Below are 21,578 nucleotides of genomic sequence, written 5' to 3'. Positions count from 1 at the left end.
GGTTTTTATTTTAGATATGACAGTGATGGCTGGTGTCCGCCTTTGCCAGTTCAGACCTACCTACATCAGGGCATGGAGGATGAGCTTGAAGAAGACGACGATCGCGTTCCCACACCTCCCGTCCGAGGAGTAGCTTCATCGCCTGCGATCTCCTTTGGGCAACAGTCAACCGCAACCCTCACGCCTTCTCCACGAGAGGAGATGCAGCCAATGCTTCAAGCCCACCTTGATGAATTAACTAGGGCTTACCAGTTTGATATAGCAAAGCAGACATGGTAAATGTTTGAAGGGGGCACCTGTGGTCTGGGAAATGAAAGCATAATCATAATTTATTCCTTGATGACATAAATATCGACTGTGTTCAACAACATTTCAGTAATGTTTCCAAAGCAGTAAAATTGAAGAAGAAATAGCAAAACTGTATCTACAGTGTGAAGGCCTTAAACATTAGTAGGTGCTTTTTAAACCTTAATGCTTGGTAATATGTTAAATCTAAATAATATTCCTCTGGAGTTTTGTATATATTCAACTAAGTAGTTAACACCCACATACTGACAACTTCTATACAGTTCAAAGTACTCTCTTTTCAGGCTAGCAAAAGATATGATTTTTTTAGGATTTTCAAAAATATTGAGGTTCTAAATTCCTGATTAAAAATAATGCTAGTCACCTGAAATAACAATGTAGCAGCTTTTACCTTGTGTCACATGAAAATGAAGCATTTGCATGTCTGACTGTAGTGTGAAATACCATGAAAATTTCTGATTCATAGGGAAAAACCCAGAAATAGCAGGAAGGAAGTTGTTAGAATTTACAAAAATGGATCTAGCGTTTTAGTGCGCTTTTTGCCTATTTAAAGGAAAAGCAAGCAAATACCACAGTAACATTTCCCCTGCAAAACAAACAGAAGCAATCTCTTCAGGGACTGAAAAAGAACTTGTCAGCTGCACCAGGCTGGGGATACGGTGAAGGTCAGTTGCTTTCTGGATGTTCCCTAAGCCGCAGTTGTCCTTTTACAACTTTTCTATCCAGACAAAGCCCGCGAATCTCGGAGGAGAGGAGCAGAGCTAGTTACTGAATGGCGCGCTGCCAGCGGAGGAGCAGCCTTTCTTTGCTGGTAAATAAAGCCACAAAGTTATTCAGCTTGAGCTACCATAAATAGATCAGGCAGGTAGGCAGGTGGTGCCAAATCAAAGCCAGCTGTTTTCCCTGGACACTGTCGAAGCCTCGAGGCTTGTCTGCAATCTGCACTCAATCAACAGGGTACTTTGGTCCCGCTGCAGTGTCATGCTGCCAAGCACGGACCCCGGCCTGCCTGTGGGACAGACCCAAATCCCAGGCAGCAGCTAGACCTGGCCTTTTTGAAGGTAGTTGACTTCTGAGCCAGTACACAGATGCATACCCTGTCTGCGCAGTCAATCGCTGCTGCATTTTGCAGCTGTTACCCTTTCTATGCCCTACAAACCGTGGGTGCCAGTCTGGGAGCGGATAACGTGGTAGGACTCTGTAGCAAAGCCTCTTGCAGCTGACAGGAAAGGTCTTGCTCCCTTTTTGAAGAAATGAAAATTGATTGGGAACTTTCATAATGTGCTTAGGAATATACAGATTTTGTGTAAGGTCACAAGAACCTGAAATTCTGAAAAAAAAATAGAGGAGATAACCTGTATTTTCATACTAGGAGCTTATAGCAGGTATTAGGGTAAATATTGAGAGTTGCAAATACAAATTATTTTTGCAGCCGTTGTGACATGGAATTGTTTAATGCTTTGATATTGTTTGGCTGGACAGATACCATGCTGTTCCACAAGTGCTGTTCAAAGTCAGTGGAAAGTCCTCCATTGTCTTAAGCGGGAAGGAAGATTTCTTAGTTTTCTTTTCACAAAGTTAACCTGTCCAGTGTAGAGGGGGGGGAAACAAAAGAACAAGATGAGACCTTTCAGATAGGTTACTGTAGGAGTAACAGAAGAGAAATATAGAGACCAGCCAACTAGAAACTTAAGAAAGAGCACATTAGAGATTACTGGAAAAGTACATAATCATTATGGCCTTGATCCAGCAAATCACTTAAGTATATGCTTAACTACAAGTACATGAGAAATTGACTTCAATTGTTCTATCACATGCCTAACATTAAGCATATACTTAAGTATTTTGCTTGATTGGGAGCTAATCACACTGTTTATTGAGGGTTAGTTAGGTGGTAGTGCCCTTTAGCTCAGTGTTTTGAACACTGCATAGTTAGGAACCTGCTGTCCAGGCAGAAAAGTATTCAAGAACTGCTAATCAGCAGGGGGTTGTATATCAGAAGGGAAACATTTGTTCTGCAAATAAGCTTCAGAATAAGCAATAATTTAAAATCTACACCAAGGTGGAGAGAGATTCCAATGGTACATAACATTTACCGTGACATTCTCGGATCCAATAGTTTTACATTATGAAAAAAAAAAAGACTGTTTGAATAAAGAGAATTACTGCACTTATGAAGTATAGGCAATAATACAGCGCAAAGTTTTCATCGAAAATATATTAGAGCTAGGTGACCAGCCAGGTGACACTTGTAATTTTTTCTGTTATGCTGGTGTCCAAGCAAGAGACCAGCAGAATCCTGGATCCCGATGTGCTGCCGACTCGAATCAGGTCATGGTACCTCATGAAGAGACACCCAAAGATTCCCACATGCCTAAGTTAGCAGTTTCAAGTGTGGTACATGCTCTTATGCCAAGGCCAGTCATGCCTGGGTCCCCTGGCACAGCTTGCTGTGTACCTGTGCTGCTGCACTGAAAGCTGATGGTTGTTCTTTTCCTCTCTAGCCTCTCAGAGGCCACACAAATGAAACTCCAAGTCCCATGCTTGCCTTTGGCTATTTAGCTATCCTGTGGGTGTTTTTTATCTTTGTTTTTCTTTTTTTAATTCTGATGATTGCTGCATGCAGTAATTTCACACATGCATGACCTAATACTACTGCAATTAAATCAATTAAACTACTTGGAATAAAGCAAAATAAAAAGGCCTCGCTGATAATGGGTTCATTGGACTTGAAAATTTCTTCTGTCCTACTGGCCATTACCTCCTCTTTAGGGTGAGTTCTACTTAAGAGCACTGAATCTGTTTAAGCAGAAGCAGTGAAATTTAATTTGGCTCAGCATGTGATTTGCAAGGTGGAATATTGGGTGAGACACTTGTATGCGAGGTTGGGATTCAGAACTGTGCTTTTCCATGGACTTCCTGCCTGATTTATGTAGCCTCTGTGTACATTGTTCCTCATCTGAAAAAAGGACAATCTGGACCTTCCCCATCTTACAGGAGGGGAAGTATATTTAAGACTGGAAAGTGCTCAGGTACTCTGGTATTAGAAGCTATGGTGAATAACTGAACTGACTTTTATTGATTTTGACCTAACAAGCACGTTTTGTAAATCTACTTCAGGACTTATGGAAAGGCTTATCTTCTACTGACCACAGGGTACAAAGTCTCATCCATTCTGATGATGTTTTCCTGTTTGTTTGTGTAGGCACATCCAAAGCAATACACAACCTCCTCAGGCTCCAGTTCCGCCCCTAGGATATGTATCTGGAAACCTTATTTCAGATTTGGAAACAGATGTTCCAGATGATGATGATGATGAGGATGATATTGAAGAAGAAGCTGTAGAAATCAGTAGGCCACTAAGAGGTCTAGAGCATACTCCAGGCTCCAGCATGGACAATCTAGACAGCTCTGTGACAGGTAACCAAACACAGTTAACAGTGACACCAACTTGTTCCTAACAGTAAAATACATCATCAACCAAACACTTTCTAAGTGAAAATTTATTCCACTCTATTTCTGTAACATTTAAAATGCGTTAATATTAAACACTAAAGTTAAAGAAGGATTTGAAAAGACTTTGCTTTGCTGCAAAATGATAAGAAAATTCATGAATTTTAAAAAGCTTTAAAGACTTGAAAGAAAACTCAATTATATCCTAGCTTTCATGAAAAGTTCAGTCTACTGGAGAAGCAAGCCACTTACATAAAAAGGAGGGGCAAGACTTTGGCTTAGGAATATATATTTCATAAATCAGGAACAGCATAAAAATGTTATCTTAAAGCACTTTTAGATATTTTGCTGGGTAAATGCTTTCGCAGATGAACACAGGGAAGTTAAAAGACTTCAGAATAAAGGTAGTTAGATCAGCACGACATTTATTTGTAGAGTAAATACAACATTTATGTAGGAAAAGGTTTATTTTGAACCTACTTTGTATTGCTGAATTTAGCAATTGTTCCCTTTCAGTGAAGATACTTAATTATTCTGACACTCCTTCCTTCACTGATTCTCACCCTTTGCGTGCCTTGGAAAGTTACCACGGGGATCATCAAAGGGGACTTAGAAAGGCATGCTAAACTAATGCACAGGATCTGAATGAATAAAATTGCTGTTGATGAAATGTAGGAAGCGAAAGATATTTTTTGAAAAATGCAGATTTTATATGGACATAATGTACTCTTTGTAAGCATCAGTATATTTCCCTTTAGGTTGAACTTGGGCCTCTATATAATATACTGTATCCATAATGTACAGCTGTACTGGAGACCCAAATGTACATAGTGTCCATAGCTCATAAAAGCTAGTGGGTGCTTCTTCAGTCTTTGATCTCAGCGGAAGAACGCTGATTGTTAGTTGTACCTTAAGGGAGACTTGCTCAGTACAACTTACTACCATAGCACCACTGAATTTCATCTTTTTGTTCTGGACCTTTGAAATTCCAAGGATTTTGCACCCGTACTTAAACATTGCTACTCTGAAAACACTGCAGGAATATGACAGTGATGGAGCATCAATGCCTATAATTTTCTTCCTTTTCCCTTGTTGAATTAAATAGTGTATAGCTTAATCCCACTTCCCAGGTTTTCCTTCACCCTAGGGCCAGACTGCTTGCCAATCTAATTAAGATTTAAGTATTGTATCTCTGCTGCTGCGATTTGAAATCCAGATTCAACTGAAGGCCGTAGAGTTAAAGTTTAAATCCCTGAATTGAGAAGGTTAACTTATTAGTGCATGAGTATGTTAAGTCACTTCCCTCGAATTTCTAGTGTAATCTCCTTCAGGCTATAATTCTGCATATTTTTGCATATCTCACTAATGGCTCAGAAGCCTTTCCATTAGGAATGCAGTAACGGTTTTGCACTGGTGATACAAAAATAAATAACCCTCCCCAGGTTGCTATATATTTTCCATTTGGTAGGTATTAATACGTCAATGTTGATATATCTGTAAATCAGAAAACAAATGTTTTTCACATTTGCATTTTCTCCTAATATTTTGGACCCCCCTACCTAGTGCAAAGTAAGGAATAGCTGCATTTCTGCTCCAATTCGCAGACTTCTGTGCTTATTAAAATTTAGCCTTTTATGAGTAACATTCAAGCTTGTTATAATAGTTATAAATCTCATTTAATTATTGGAGTGTTAAATGTTTAATTATTGGAGTGTTAAAAACTTCCTGCTGTATTTTTTTGGAAGAAATTGGGCAGAACCTGGTAATGTAGACTGGGAGTGTACTTAAGGTAAATCTAAATTTCCACCACTATCTTGATGTGGCCTCATCCAGCTGAAAATTAAGGATTTTCTTTTGCTTTTTCTTTTTCTTGTTTAATTACTAGCTGGATCTGTTCTTTGATCTGGTTCACCGCATGACAAGGTGTTTGCCAGCACTGCAGGAAGGGAATGTGCAGCTGGAAGGGAAGCAAAATGACAGACTGCCCCTGTAGCTTATAGCCAACACTTAGATTGACTTAAAACAATTAGGAAACTACAGCTTTACAAAAATAGATCGAGAGCGTTAGTCTAAATGATCTGAGAAATGGCAAACTCTTCAAATAACAAAACTACTTCTGTTTTCCTTGATTACTGTATAGGCAAAACCTTTGATTTTCTGAGGGCTTTTTGGGTGCTTGTTTTTTTCTAGGGGTGGAAGGAAATTGCTTCTTATACTTGGGGGAATTGTTTCAAAAGAGAATTTTAATTTTTGTGTATCTGTTTCTGTTAACTCTTCCAGGCTGCGTTTACTGGTGTTAAGGAGGGTATATATCAAATTGCATTCATTGTTTCTAAGCTGTTTCGTGTTCTTTAATTTGATTGCTTTTAGAATACTGTAGAACAACTAAATTGTTCTTTCTTGCACTGAGAAAATATAAGCTACTTCTTTTCATAGGGCTTTTAGTGACTTAAACCAGCATTTTACTAGGAATTTATATACCACGTTTTCACGTCTTGAAACATTATATTAAAAAATGGAGGCAAATGAGAACAGCTGACCTGGATGAAGCAAGATTTCTGTACATTTTGAAGTGTGTCCTGTGAGTTTGTGAGAAATCTAAATGGACACCCCTTGGTCCAGACTTCCTCCGAATAGAGTTGCTGTACGGTGAGCAGGGCGAGTTTCCTCACCCTGTACTGTTAGCATGCCTCAGCGATGACTTGAAGATACCCACTCTCAGGGTGAAATGGTAGGTTGTTCTTTATGGCTGAGCTGAGACCAAGGTTTTCATCCAACGCCAAATGTGGGATTCTCTGAGGGGAAACGCTGGCGCCGTGTGAGTCGAGCTCAAACTGCTAAATTCCTATGAAACCACAGTGTGCTCCTTTAAACTGTTTAAAAGTCAGGTTGTCTTCCAGGCCCTTGAGTTTTAGTTACAGCTAACTGAAGATTCAGACAAGGATTTAATCTGCACTATTAAGCTTTTCTCTTTGCAGGTGGCAGAGACATAATGTTGACGTGAAAAGAAAGGAGGAATGCACAGTAACTATTTCTTAACATTTTCCAGATATTGCAAAGAAAACTCAAAGAGAGAGGTTTAGTTTTGAACGTTTGTGGGATAGAATATGAAATTAAAGCCAAAGTTTTGCTTCGTTCCCAGCACGGTTTCTTAGGATACCGAGTTACTGATTCTGATTAAAAAAAAAAAAAAGAAGAAAGAACTGAAAAGCAGCTGTAAAACTTCTGCTCACTTGACTTTTAATTCACAATTATTTAGTGTTATTTTTGCTTTCAGAGACACATTGAAATATTTTTTTTTTCTTTTGCTTATGTTTAATGTTTGCCTTTATAATGAATTGCTGTGCAGGGTTATGGCATGAATGGTCATGAAGAGTCTGTTATATGATTCTACTTTAATAGACTTAATTAATTGCACATGATGACTGTATAAGAAATGAATTTGCTTCTCACTGAAATCACCAAGAACAGCACTAGGCTTTGTCAGATCAAAGTATTATGGTTTGGGGGTTTTCTTTGCCCTCTCCTTATCTTCTCCTCCCCCAGCACCACCAGTAAAGCTGCTAGTGAGAGCTGTTATGTCTTCAGCTCTGGTGCATTTTGACTGAGGGGAGAGATACGCCCATTAACTAGCACGGAAATTAGAACAAGCCCTTTTCTACCTAACTGATACAAACTGATATAAACAGAGAGATACAGTACCACTGTGAATGGATAGCAATTTTTTTTTTCAGTGGAATTATATGGATCTGAAACTATAAAGATCTCCATAGGTTGTATAGCTCAGCAAGGAAGAAAATCCCTTATGTGGCATGTTTTGGTCTTGATTAAAAGAATCACTGATCACTGTCTGTATGGTAAAAGTTGTTCATTCATTGTGTCTGAGCACAAATGGAATAATTCTTGAAAACTACACAAAATCATTTTCATGAGCCATATTTACCATGGCAGAGTTCAATATTTATATTGATTTGCTTAGGGATACCTATTGCAAAAGATTCTATTTTATAAGCAGTTAGACAGATTGCATTTAATAGGAAGAATGTGTTCCATGGATTAAATATGTGCTCAGAAAATAGGAAACTGCTACTTTTTGTATCTCATAAAAATGGTAATGCAACAATTAGCAGGGTCATATTATAAAGCACAGACTTTACTCTAGCTTAATGGATCTAGGGATATGCATTCATCAGCAAGGATGGATTTAGCATAAAATGACATGTAAATGAATTGATGACTGATCATAAATTAATTTTAGTGCTGAAGAAGTAATAGAGACACAGCAAGATGCCACTTTATCATAGTATTTTACTGCTCAGCAACATTTGAGCAACTACTTCATGTTCTGTGTGCATTTCTTTTCTAACAGCTTGAATAAATTTGAGAAATTTTTGTGCCTTTCAGCAATATGGAAACCAAAAAATCTAGAAAGATTGAAATTGCAAACACAAATAAATTTGGCTAAGTGACATAAATTCATTTTTCATTAAATGTTTATGAAGGGCATTAATTATGGTTGGACCTGTGAAGTACCAAATATGTATGTATGATTTTTACCTCCTTTTGTTTAGTGTTTCCTGCCTCAAAATAAAAAAAATAAAATGTAAGGGTTTATTTCAGGTGTATACATTTAAATATTTGGGCATTTATGCCCAATATTAGCCCTGTAAGACCAGGTCTATTTTTTGAAGTGTGATCGTATTTATAGTCTGCATTCAGATCCTCCTATTATTCTTTCTTATTTCAATGGTACAATGACTATTGCCCCTTTTATTCCACCATCACTTCCACTAAAATCAATGGACATTCTTTCTTTGTAATCATGACAGTAGTCAGATATATCCAAAAGAGGATAATGTCTTTCTCCTGTACAGAGGCTAAAGGAATTCTGTAACTGATATCAGCTGAAGTAGCATCAGTCCCCAAGGACTTCGTCTGTACTTCACAAACATAAGCAGTCTAAGCCTGTTCCATCAAAAACCTGCAGAGGAGCAGGGGCTTAATACTAGCATGCACTTAATGGTCTTGTGAAGGAAAGCACATAAGCATACACATACAAGTCCCAGTGACATCATTTATTAACTTTAAGCATGCCTGTAGAGTTTGGTGCGTACAAAAAAGTATTTAATGGAATTTTCAAAAGTGTTAGGCTTGTTGTGGGCAGCTTTTACTTCACAAGCGCGTTAGGGTTTTTTTTCCTCAAGTAAAGCCAAGAGTACACTTCACAAAGAAAAATAGCATTTTTACTGCCTGCAAAATGCCACTAAAAGCAGTAGCATGCAGTCTACAAGAAGCTAGCACCTCTATTCCCCTCACCTTTCCCTGAGAGCAAAGAAGCTTTCTGTTTGCATTAGCACCAAGAGATATTTTATGGAGCAAGAAAACAGAGTTCAACTTTTCACAGAGTTGATTTTGTTCTGCATAAAGCATTTACTGCTGCTGTCAGCAAGAGTAAAATTTACAGTTGCCAGAAAGCGTAAAAACTCAGATGTGCTCTTGGAAAACACATAGTGAGCTGCATGTAAAGGAGACACTAAAAGCCTGTTTCATTCCATTTCAAAATGCACAGTTGATCTGAAAGGGACGTCAGCATCTCTTATTCTGCCTTTATTCAGAGAGAAACAAATGTGCATCTGATTTGGAAAACAAGAGGCCAGTGGATGCCTTTAAACAAGCAGTCACCATGTGTGCTACATTAATGCAGCTGTGTGGTGGCCTGAGGTGCCCGGGCTGGGCTCCAGCACTCCCATGCCTTCTGGGCAATGTCTGTACCTCTGGAGGGCAAGTTGTTTATGCAGGGAAGCCGAATAGCTCAGGAACCCGTAGAAATAATGTAGAGATTTCACCATTAGCTACCTGGTCAGATACAGCTGTGGGTGCTGTATATGTCTCATGGTAGCTTGCAGACTTTAGCAGTTATGAAGAGTTTTGCCTCTGCTTCCAGCAACCAGAATATCATGGAATCACAGAATGGTTTGGGTCAGAAGGCACCTTTAAAGATCATCTAGTCCAACCCCCCTGCCATGGACAGGAACATCTTCCACTAGATCAGGTTCCTCAAAGCCCGGTCCAACTTCACTTTGAACATTTTCAATGATGGGGCATCCACAACTTCTCTGGGCAACCTGTTCCAGTGTCTCACCACCCTCATCATAAAAATTTTTCTTATATTCCATCTAAATCTACTCTCTTTCAGTTTAAAGCTGTTGCCCCTTGTCCTGTCACTACAGGCCTTGGTAAATGTCTTTGTCCATCTCTCTTACAAGCTCCCTTTATACATTGAAAAGCTGCAGTAAGGTCTCCCCAGAGCCTTCTCTTCTCCAGGCTGAACAACCCCAACTCTTTCAGCCTTTCTTCAAAGGAGAGATATTCCAGTCCTGTGATCATTTTCACGGCCCTCCGCTGGACCCGCTCTAACAGGTCCATGTCTCTCTTGTGCTGGGGAGCCCAGAACTGGATGCAGTACTCCAGGTGGGGTCATTGTTTGCTTTAGTTGTCAACTGCGTTGACATCCTCACCCAGTAAAGCTCACATCCCTGCGAGAACTGAGCTATGTGTCCAGCCTGACAGGCACTCCCTCCTAACACAGCTGCTGGAAGAGAGGGAAAGGGGAAGCGATCCAGGGGCAGAGTGCACTGTTCCTAGCCTTGCTAATGCATGCTGTCCATGGGAATGCAGAGGAATTCAGGAACAGGGCTTTCCTATAGGGTTAACCTGAAAAATTGGCAGTCTGACAACAGCACACTACTGATAACTAAAATTTAGCTATTGCTAAGAAAACCTGGCATGTCTGTGAGTGTGTTGAATGATAGGTATATGCACATGCATTGGAGAGAGCATTATGGACTTTTGCAGATTTTTAGTATATTTTGTACTTAAAGTGTGGATTATTTTTTTGGACTGGATGAACTTCAGTCCAGCCCTTCAAAGAGCAGATGAAAAATAGCAACTGTTCCTAGACATACCCTGAAAGCATCCCATCCAAATTATGTGTATTATATGTTGTGTAACAGCTGAGTGACTGGTTAGCAAACAGACAGAGCAATGTGAGCAAATGGAAATTCAAACTTAAGTTCCTTTAAAACATCCATGGTCTTGTGCCTATGATAGTGAAAACCATACATACTCTGTTCAGTATATGTTTTTATATGTGCCTATGTAGAAAATAGAGTGTATCCTACAAAACCCTCAGGCCCTGAAACTAACAAGATACATGTTTTCAGCTCAAGTATTGTCCTTTGATATCTGTAGGTCTAGTCATATTTTTCTGTTTCATCTTGTGCTTACATATTTTGCAGAATATGTCGATAAGCAATTGTTTGAAAATGTCCTCATCTATAACATTTCATTTTCTTACATCTTCATGAAGTGTTTTATCTGTAGTATCTCTTTTCATACATCATCAATAACTGTTGCTAAGCCTTTTTACTCTCCATTCTCTACGATGTCCTATCACACTTTGATTGTTAGTTCAGAAACTGCCTTCGCAGGGGAAATTCAGTTTTAGCCTTCCCTTGCCGTTATCTAGGCTTCCTTAGATCTGTCTGCATCAGGTCGAGTCTGTTTGGAAAATAACAATTTTATGTGTGCTCTTGGCAAGCAGAATCAAACTCTGTCACTCTCTGTTGCACTTAACACACTTTCTGCCTGTCAGACCTCCATAGACCTCTTCAGTTTCTTTTCTTGTATCTTAAGAGTGCATGGACTTTTGTTATTATAGCCTGCCACTTTGCTGACATTAAAAGGTTTGGTCACTGCAGCATCACAAAATAATCCATTGTTCGTGGGCTTTGTGGTGCAGCATGCTACTGACTAAATTCCAGTATTCATTTGTTATACTCATGACTTATTTTTGCAGGATATTTTTAATAGTTGACACCACTGTTAGTTAATTAGCCTATCAATTTGGTACTAATAAGCAGGTCATTATTGATTTACTAGTTAACAGTTTTGAACATAATAATACTTTCTTCAACATGGATTAAGAAAAGGCTTTGAAGAACATGACTTACACTGCTACACATCTTATGTACATTTACATAAATTCACCTGTGCTAACTGAATAGTAAAGTCAGGGCCATGATGTATCTCTCCACATGTGTTTTCACCTTTGAAAACCGGTTCTCTGCAGATTCTCATGGGTTCACTGGGCTTTTTTTTCAACATATGCATGCCACTGTTTTTAAAAAGCATATTTCAGGTATTTAAAGATAGGTGCCTGTGCTATCTCAGAACAATATGCTGTGTCTACACAGCACTATGCAATGTCATGCAGCAGCTCAGGTCCCAAAAGCAGTCTGGTAGCTCTACATCTCAGCTGGACTTGGTAACTAATTAGCATGGCTGCCCTTTTCCTGGAGCAAAGCTAGGTACTTGGTGCTAGCTAAGTTTCCTTTGCCTCCTGCTCCACTGCACAGTGTAGAATTACCCTGTGACATTTACCCATGATTTTTAGCAGTACAGAACACCATCAACTCCATCTGAAGCCACAAAAGAAACAGAATTTCAGTACTTTGAAAAAACTCTGAACTGAGCGATAGCTTTTGAAAATATATTGTACTGCCACGTTGGGTGGCTGATCGATGCTTCATGCACTGGAAAAAAAAAAAGAAAATATAAATGAAGAGCAAATAAAATGAATCCTTCCTTGACTATTTTGCTCTTTACGTTTTAGTTATGTCAAGATTTCTATATTTCTTTCATGTGCTTTTTCTGGTATCTGGTTTTCTGACTGCATTTTTATGATGTTATTATCACTTTCCTCTCCTGTGGTGGTGTTAATCCATAGCTAGAAGGTATCATGAGGCCAGCATTGGCTTAGTGACTGACTCAGTATTAAATCTGAGTATATATTTGCTTTGATCTTGAATGTTAATTATTTCTAACCTTTTAAAAAAGTAACTTTAATCCACTGGAATGAACTACTTTAGGTCAAGCCTTCTTCAGGCCATTAAGATGGCTCATCTATTTTAAGATTTTGATTGCGAAACTGACATAATTCCAGTCTTGTACAGGATAGCTCTTGAAGCCCATGTCTGACTTCAGCCATATCTACCGAGACTTACACTTGTGCTGTCCTAAATTAAGATTTCATTTTGCAAATATCAAACTAGGTACTGATTTTTAATAAGTCAAGTAAAAAAAAATCACATTCATTTCAATCCTAGGGAAAATCTATTAACTTTCAAAAGAATTTATTATGGAGCCTTCACATTTGTAGAGAATATGTATCATTTTGTTTACAGGATCAAAGCAACACGGAGCAAGCTATGAATGAGATCCCACTTAGCTTTGATAGTGTTCTTTTATACCAAGCTCTGTCGGATAAACTTTGGGTTTCCTGTTGTGAAAGGACATATTAAGTGGGTCTTTAAGCTTTAGATGAATACTGCTCTTTGGTACCAAGCTCTGCCAAATGAATTTTGGGTTTCTTATTGTGAAAGGACTTATTAAGCGGGTCTTTAAGCTTTAGATGATCAAAAAATATCAAATGTGCACAACTCACTAGACCCCTACATTTGTTTTTAGGTTCAATGGTAAATGGATGGGGTTCTGCGTCTGATGAGGACCGTAACTTTTCTAGTCATAGATCTAGTGTAGGTAGCTCCTCAGATGACTCGATCTTTACCAGCGGCAGTTTTGCACAAGCACTGGTTGCAGCAGCAGATAAAGCTGGTTTTAGGCTGGATGGAACCAGCCTGACAAGAACAGGTTTGTAGACTCAAAGTCGATGCTTTCTGCATGAAGGGTGTCTCTGCCTATTCTTCTCTTCTTTTCAGTGAACCTGCGTCTCACACTTGTCTAACATGCATGGAATAAGGTGGATGGAGATATTTTTATCAGTATATTTTAAATGAAACCTTGCATTATGTTTCATTTTTAGTGATTTGAAGTAGTGAATAGCACAAGCTTTTAATCTGCACCTTCAGTCTGCTGCAGTTTCCCTCTGTGCTGACTCTGCTATAGATTTACTGACATACGCTCTGTTTAATATTTTGGTGAAGAGATCACTAATTCTGCCATGCAGTCTTTGATGATTTCATTTTTTGCAAAATCTCCTCACAATCATTCACATTTCCAGTGATGAACATCATGTTTAAACTATTATCTCCATCCCTGCTCTTCTGTTGCATCTCTTCTTGCAAAAGTGTATTTTTCTGTGAAGTTTTTCTAAGCATGGGGGGAATTGGTGTGCTTTTATTGTTAACAATACAAACTGTTTAAAAGCTTTATTGATAGCTGATTTAAAAAATACTTAATTCAAACAGTTAATATATTTTGATAAAATTTAATTTTAATTATGACAACTGAATCTGCCAAGTTAAATGCAACAAAGGTAAAGTGACTATTGCTTTTCTTCAAACATGAATTAATGAAAAGTAAACATAATTTAGTTCATATTTTTAAAGCTCCATATATTTAATTTCTAGCAAAAAAAGATAAGTAGAAATTATTTTTAAATATTCTGGAAAAAAGAATGTATTTGCATTTGCTTAGTCTTATCAAAATAGCAAAAATAACTAATTATTTAAATCCACAAACCTAATAGCAAAGTATGAACTTGGGTCATATTTTTTTTATGCTTTCTCAGCTGATTCCTGCCCACAGGTCCCATAATGTTCCTGTCATTTAAAAGTTTTTACTCTATCTTCAAGCAAAACAGTGTGCATTTATGAGAAATGTTTCCGCATCTTAGGGCTGAAAACCGCAGGCTTTCTGCATGCAATGACTTCATGGCAAACACTGCCTTTTAGGAATGTTAGGAATGAAGAAAAGAATCGATGGCAAAGTCCTATGTCACCAACAAACTACAGAGTGAACAGATAGAGCTTTTCTCAAATCACTGGGACTTTTGCCATTGACTTTGGTCAGACATAATCATCCTTAAAAGATAGTTATTTCACCCTTAAAAGTAGTTAAAACCCTCACTTGCTTCTTACACCAGTGGAAAATTGACTGAGTAAATCTGTCTCATCATTTGAAAAAAACAAACCAAAACAAAACAAAAACTGATGTAGACCTTCACTCATCTACTACGGGCACATTTGGCCAAACTATAATTTAAAATGTACTGTTTCGCTTGAAGAGTCTCCTAAACAGTCTTGAATGAAAGGAGAAAATCCTTCCCAACCTTTTTTTTTGTGTGTTGTTCTTGGCCTCAGTAAAAGCTAACGCAAAGATTCATCTGAAGTTAACGTCGCTTGTATCAGGCCATTGAGAAGTACAGCTTCCACCACAAACACACACATAACAAAAGTAAATGGACACACAAACACATATACACTTTTAAATAAATATCATTTCTTACTGTAGCTATGTAAATGGAAAGTACAAGGAAAGGATGAGAGCCCTCTTGTCAGTTATATTTTCCTAGCTTAATTAGGTCACAAATGCACTTAAACTGAGTACTTTCATGTAATTCCTCGGACAGACTGTTAGAATTTAGGGTACAACAAATTAGCAACGGTTGTGGTAGAAACTATGATTATTACCTTCTTACTCTATTAATGATCCAGCAGGCAAAATGGAAACAAAATAAAACCCACAGGTAAACAAAAAGCCCTCCCCTCTTTTCCTCACAAAAACCTCAGCAAATGGAAATAACTCCCCAATGCTTACTGCAGTTTCATCACGATATGATACCTCCCAGGGTAGCACGGATCAATCAGACATGCCTATTACAGACCTGCTGTACCACAGCAACGCCCCCATCGTGCAAAATGGTGTTTTGCAGTGGAGAAGCAGCAGTATTATTTCTGTTCATGGCTCTGGAGGGAGTCTGAAGGTCCTGACTCTTTACTCCTTTTGCAGTCTGGACAGTTATTTTCACCCCATCAGCACAGCTGTGAAATATTCTCACTGATATGAAAGGAGAAGTCCAACTGGCTAGCCTCACGTGGGTGTGGTTGATCGCCAAGCATAAGAGGCACTGGTAAATCCAGGCACAAGGTGTCTCTCCTGCCAGACGCTTTGATTCCAGTTTCTAGAAGCCATCGTGTGATTTGCCATGAAGTTCAGAGAGTTTTCCTTTTTAACGCCCTTGGGAAATTAAATCAAGAATTAGTGGATTCATCCTTGTCTCCATTTATACACACTAAATCTACTGCAGAGAGTCTGGCACTGCTCAGCAGTTCTTACTGGAAGGGCTGCACACAAATACAAGATGCTGTAATCTGTTATTAGGTGCATTGAAAAATGTGTTTTGGGAGCCTGCACATCATTTGTGTTTGCCCCACGTCTGATTTAGGTCAGTGCTATTTATTTTCCCTCATTTTCGTGGAGGGATAAAAGAGAGAATGTTTGGTGTCTATTTCTTTTTCAAACCAACATTCTGAATGAATAATCACATTTTTTTAGTCAACAGAATAAGTCTGAAGAATCTTCATCCTGCACTCACTAGTTGCACTTGCATGTTGCGAGTTTATTTTTGCAAAACATCTGTGCACTGTGCTGTGAGCTAGGATGGAATTTCAGGCTCATATCTGAATTTCTTTGCATTAGCAGTCTTTTTTTTTATTTTTAAATGAAATTTTAATATTTTTTCTGTGTTCATCTGCTGTTTTATCCTTATCTATGAAACAAGGGCTTGATCACTTCTTTGTCTGGCTGCAGCTGTGCCAGCTATAGAGGTTAATGTTTCCAGCCTTCCCCCAAATGTTTATTACTGCTTTCTCCCAGCTCCAGAATTAGCTGCTTGGGTGGGCGTTCTGTAACCCATTTCAGATAAAATGAGCCAGGTTAGCAAAGGTATACTTTTCATACTGTTCAAGTTCAATTGGGCTTATTTTGGTAGAGGAGAGTTAGGGAATGTCCACATAAGGGATTCAAACGTGGTAACCTCCAATAGCTGGCAGTGACATGCAGCTGGGAGACAAGCTTGCCTAAGAGCATTGTCCTCCTCAAGGTGCACATCAGTCAGAAGGTAGAAGATCAAGCCCGAGACAGTCAGGAAATCTCTGAAGTCAGATACTGAGATGTTATTCTAACATGTATGTATTAATATGAAACACCATGTTAGAGAGATTATGGCTACTTTTTTCACTTTGCCCTCTTTGCACTGAGAATATTTCAAATAGTGTAGCGGGTAGCATATTACTCCTGATTAGGTTTATCTAGATCAGGTCATTATGTGACGGTATGTTGGAAGCAAGCACATCTGTTGAAAGGTTTTACTAGAAAACATAACTCACAGCAGGGTAGACCCTGGTCTAAGTTAACCAGAAGATAAAAAAGCTCCTTACTAGCTTGGGGTCAACTGACCAGAAAAATAACAAACGGCCATTTTGCCACTTTCCATCAACTCTTACACCATTTGGGCCTACAGTAGCACTGAAAGAGCAGAAGTTCTGACTGGCTTATACATTTTCCACTGCAGATAGGATTAAAACAAGTAAGAATTTTAAGTACCAGTTCAAACAAATTAAAATGTTAACATTCCCAAGATACTTGGCAAGAATGACATACAGATGAAAAAAAGAAAGTAAAAGATGGTGATCTTTAGTTTTCATCAGTTATTATTAAACAATAAGCCTAGTTAAGTTAATGGAATAAAAATATCAAAATAAGAGGAAGTGAATATAGTAAATGAACTGTGCTCCCATGGTTCCTGTCGTGATGCTTTTAATGATCTGCTCCATAGAACAGCATCAAAGTTTGGGGTTTTTTTTAAGAGAAATCACGTAGCTTGATTAGTCTATATATAGATTAAAAAACCTGAGGAATAAATTCAGTCAGAATACATTTTTTTTTAACGTATAAAAATACTGAAAATGAACAGGAAAATTTTAGCATTTAAATATACCCCTATCTTTATTTCTTGGGAAAAGACAGCCCTTAAGTATACAAACCTACACTGCTACGTAGCTTGCAAAATCAGTTATGTTTATCTCACTGGAGTTACTCCAGATATACAGTGCATATGGGAGCCCCTAAAATGAGAATCTGGCTCGGCAAATGTGAAGGTGGAAGGCAGGAGGAGATAAATTTGATATGATTGTAGAACTGTTTTCCTTCCCTGCTCAAGGCTGAGGAGTTGTTATGACACATCTGTTCAGCATACAGAGCAGGTAGAAGTTATATGGCATACAGTAGTTTTATCACAACAGATGGAATGATTTTAATTATAAAAGTTAAAGACTAAAGAATGCCAAATTTCTCACTGCGCTTGTTGTGGTGTGTCTTAAAGCAGTTGTCATCAGTGGGTACCTCGAGGGGACACTTGCTTGCCTCTGAGAATTAGACCAGATTTAATGTTTCAGAACAGACATTAATAGAACAGCCCATTTCAAGGCAATAACATTTTGTCATCTGGTTTCTCTTCTTTTTAGGCAAAGCATACCCTTCCTCCCAAAGACCTCGGCCGAGCAGTCCTTTTTCTACTGACAGCAACACCAGTGCAGCTGTCAATCAGAGTCAGAGGCCGAGGCCCACTAAAAAACACAAGGGAGGACGGTTGGACCAACCCCCCTTGCCTCATCGTAGGGAGGGAATAACAGATGGTAAGTGTTGTGGTGTGAAGTCCCTGATGATAACCTGCAGGTGTGTAGAATGGGAGAACGTAAAGCAATCTTTTAAGGAATATATGTTACGGTGAATTATTTGTTTGGTGAAGCGGGGTCCCCAGCTTGCCACGTGAGCAATATTGCAATGCTAGCAGTGTGGAGCTTGGTTAAGTGAATCTTCAAGGAGTTTTCTTTGTTTCAGCTCTGAATGTGTCAGCATCTCTTAGGTTTTCTCAGATCTCAATATAAATCTTACCCAAAAATGACTGCATTGCACATGGGTTGACATTAAAAAAATGGCCTGTGGGTAATTTTACATAGAATGAAAGTAGCCTCCACCAGCAGTGGAATTCCTAAGGACAAGTGTAGAGCCAGTCCCACAATACCCTGTTTGGTTTGTGCTGTTTTGACAGCCACCCAACAGCTATAGCAATACGTGCCACGCTTTTCTCAAGATTCTGCCTCATGTCTTGTCCGTGCTGCTTCATTCCTGACATCTACTGACCTCAATAACTTTGTTTCCCTCTTTGACATCTCCACTTCTCTCTGACCACTGCTTCTGATCTGGAAATTTCAGGCATGTCTGTTCTGCTCTTCTAATGACTAAGTTCAGTCTTCCATTATCTTTGTCTACCCCCTCTTGAGTTTGGCAAAAGGTGCAATTGCTGCCTGTTACTCTTTGAGGAGGACTGGGTAGGAAGGTGGCCGGCTGGCTACCTCCCCTTCATTTCTTCTGATCTCTGGCCTGGCCCCTGTAGGTGTTGAAATGATCAGAGGGGAGATGCAGGCAAATGGATAAACAGCATTAAAGGAACGACTAAGGATACTGTAATGCCATGCAGATGGAGACATGATCACTTTCGTCATGCTGACCTCTCTTTCAGCATTCAAAGCAGGGAAATTCTGAGAGCTAGACTGTCCTACCTGCCTCAGTGGCCCTCATAACACTATCTGGATCACAGGAGTGGGTGTGATGCCAGTGAGTCTATCTCATAATCTTAAGTACATCCTGACAAATCTTCCAGTGTATGGGGAAGGTGTAAAAATAATAAAAAAAATACTTTAGATTTTAGTATAAACATCCTCCTTATTCTAGTAAAAATTACTTGAGAAACATAGAATCATAGAATATCTCGAGTTGGAAGGGACTCATAAAGATCATCAAGTCCAGCCCTCTTCATTATCTTCTTTGGACAGGTAACGTAATAAATTTGATAGAGAGTATATTTAGTTTGGTTTATTTATAACATGCTATTTATTACTCTAGGTACATGTAGATTAACAGCTTGCAAGGTGGACTGTGGCCACTAAAACCACCAGAGCTCTCCTCTTAGTCATGTTATCAGGGGTACAGATGCAATTTTGCAGTATGCTCTGACAGATTCCTTGTTTGTCAGACCACAAAGGTAGAGAACAGATTCTGGAAGTGAAAGTCTTCCCTGAAGGGGTTATCATTACATCTCATGCTCTATGGCTCATCCTCGCTACCATATTATTTGGGAAAACAGCTTAAAGTAGCTTAGACTCCACTCATATGGATCTGAATTAGTTTAAACATTAATGCCCTCCCCTTCTGGATATATTCCAGAGGCCTCCCTGCTACACAGATCCATTAAATAGATGTGTCTATGAGAATAGTAACTGGAAATTGTGGGTCGCTTGCGGTGGTATCAATACTCTTTTTGTGCATATGTCAAGTCAACACTTTCAGGTGGCATATCCTGTCACCCTGAACTATGAACCTTTTGGACCACAAATTTTGTGTACATGTGAGTTTGTACTGCACTCAGTATGGTGGGACCTTAACCCTTGTGCTTTTGAATACTATTGCTATAGAAAAGTTTAACAATAATGTGGGTACCAGAAAATTAATGGGAATCCAGTTCAGGTCATAAGACAGATGGAAGTGTGACTCCTCGGGGAGTGACTCCATCATAAAATCTGGCATTGTTTTAAATTAGTAAAAGAGATCAGATTTTAAGATTTATTTTAAAAAAGAGGAATCTTCTATTGTCTTTTATTTATACTTTATAAAATACTAATCTTATTGGAGTTTCTTTCATATATTTGAGTCAGAATACCAACGATAGACCATTTCCTTCAACAATCCACCTCTCAGACACAGGCAGTAACCGTAACAGCTTTTGGACACTGTTTGCTTAACATCAGTCTGTTATAAACCTGGTTAAAGTCCTTACTATATGTTCCAAAAATTTATAATGTCCTGGAGTAATAGAGGATCCTTTCCCATCCTCTCTTACCACAGGAAGAAACAAACACAAATTGTACATTTTTTCCACTTCAACTCTTACTGAATATGAGTCATTAAAGTGTAATGGCAAGTCTGAATAATAGCTAAATTTGCAAAAGTACATTTGTCAATTAAGGAAGCTAAAGATTGCTGCTGCCACCTGTGTGTATGTAAACAAACTGAATTTAGGAACCTCTGGTATACAGAAATTAAAAATGGTAACTGGATGCTTTGTGTGGAATATTTCGATGAACTTTACAAAGAGAGACAATACCACTATGTTTAAGCTATGGTTAGAAAAAATAGGTAGGAGAACCTGGGATAGATCCAGCAATTCTAAGCCCTAATCCAGGCCAGTCTCTTCAGTCCTGGGCCGTCCTGATTTCAGTGGGAAGCATCACTATACATTTTTCTCCTGGTTTTCAGTTGTCTTCAATCCATTCCCTTACAACTGCTTCCTCTTGGATTTGTCATACGAGAACATACTTGCTTTGTCAGTCGTCTCCAAATTCCCAAGCTGGATGAGTCCTAGCATCCTGTGTTTAAGTCTCATCACATACTGGATATCTGTCATTTTAAATTTTTGTTGACCAAGTAAGCTCCAGCCATGTCCTTTCTCTGCCCTTTCCATTACACTTCCTGAGCACTTCCCCCTTGCTAACTGTAACCACGTGGGACGGTGCAAAAGACCGAAGGAACTGTAATATTTAACACGTAGCACACTGATCCCCGACTATGTAATCGTATGAGGGTACAACTTCATGCTTACTTTTGACAGCAATCCACACAAATCCCCTAAAAGCCTGCTTCTTAATTTTCTTCTGTCGCAGGTCAGAATCCTCTAGAGACTGACTCTAGATTGAATCTTCATATTTGTCTTCCTGTACAACTTGTTTTTTAACTTCCCCATCCTAAAAGACCACGGAGACAACAGCAAATCCACAGAGGAAGAATACCTTATGAATCCCTCAAATGATGAAAAACCTTCATTCTGAGCTCACAGTCCGCTATAAAAAACAAATAGGAGGGTTTGAGTTCTAGTGCTGAAGGAATAATTTGTTTTCTTG

The 21,578-nt window shown here is 38.8% G+C and overlaps 1 protein-coding gene across 1 annotated transcript in view; it reads left to right on the top strand.

The window, feature by feature from the left end:
- ROBO2 (roundabout guidance receptor 2) overlaps positions 1 to 21,578 on the top strand; it is a 427,603-nt gene that overhangs the window by 396,627 nt on the left and 9,398 nt on the right. The window contains exons 25-28 of the mRNA XM_019470803.1: positions 15 to 275; positions 3,512 to 3,726; positions 13,288 to 13,470; positions 18,087 to 18,257. Coding sequence (XP_019326348.1) covers positions 15 to 275; positions 3,512 to 3,726; positions 13,288 to 13,470; positions 18,087 to 18,257 — 830 coding nt within the window. The remainder of the gene's footprint in view (positions 1 to 14; positions 276 to 3,511; positions 3,727 to 13,287; positions 13,471 to 18,086; positions 18,258 to 21,578) is intronic.

This window comes from Aptenodytes forsteri, unplaced genomic scaffold (genome assembly GCF_000699145.1).
Source record: "Aptenodytes forsteri isolate BGI_AS27 unplaced genomic scaffold, ASM69914v1 Scaffold207, whole genome shotgun sequence".
In the NCBI taxonomy this organism is placed as follows: domain Eukaryota; kingdom Metazoa; phylum Chordata; class Aves; order Sphenisciformes; family Spheniscidae; genus Aptenodytes; species Aptenodytes forsteri.
The sequence above is the reverse complement of the archived record's forward strand: the minus strand, read 5'-3'. Positions and strand labels throughout refer to the sequence as shown.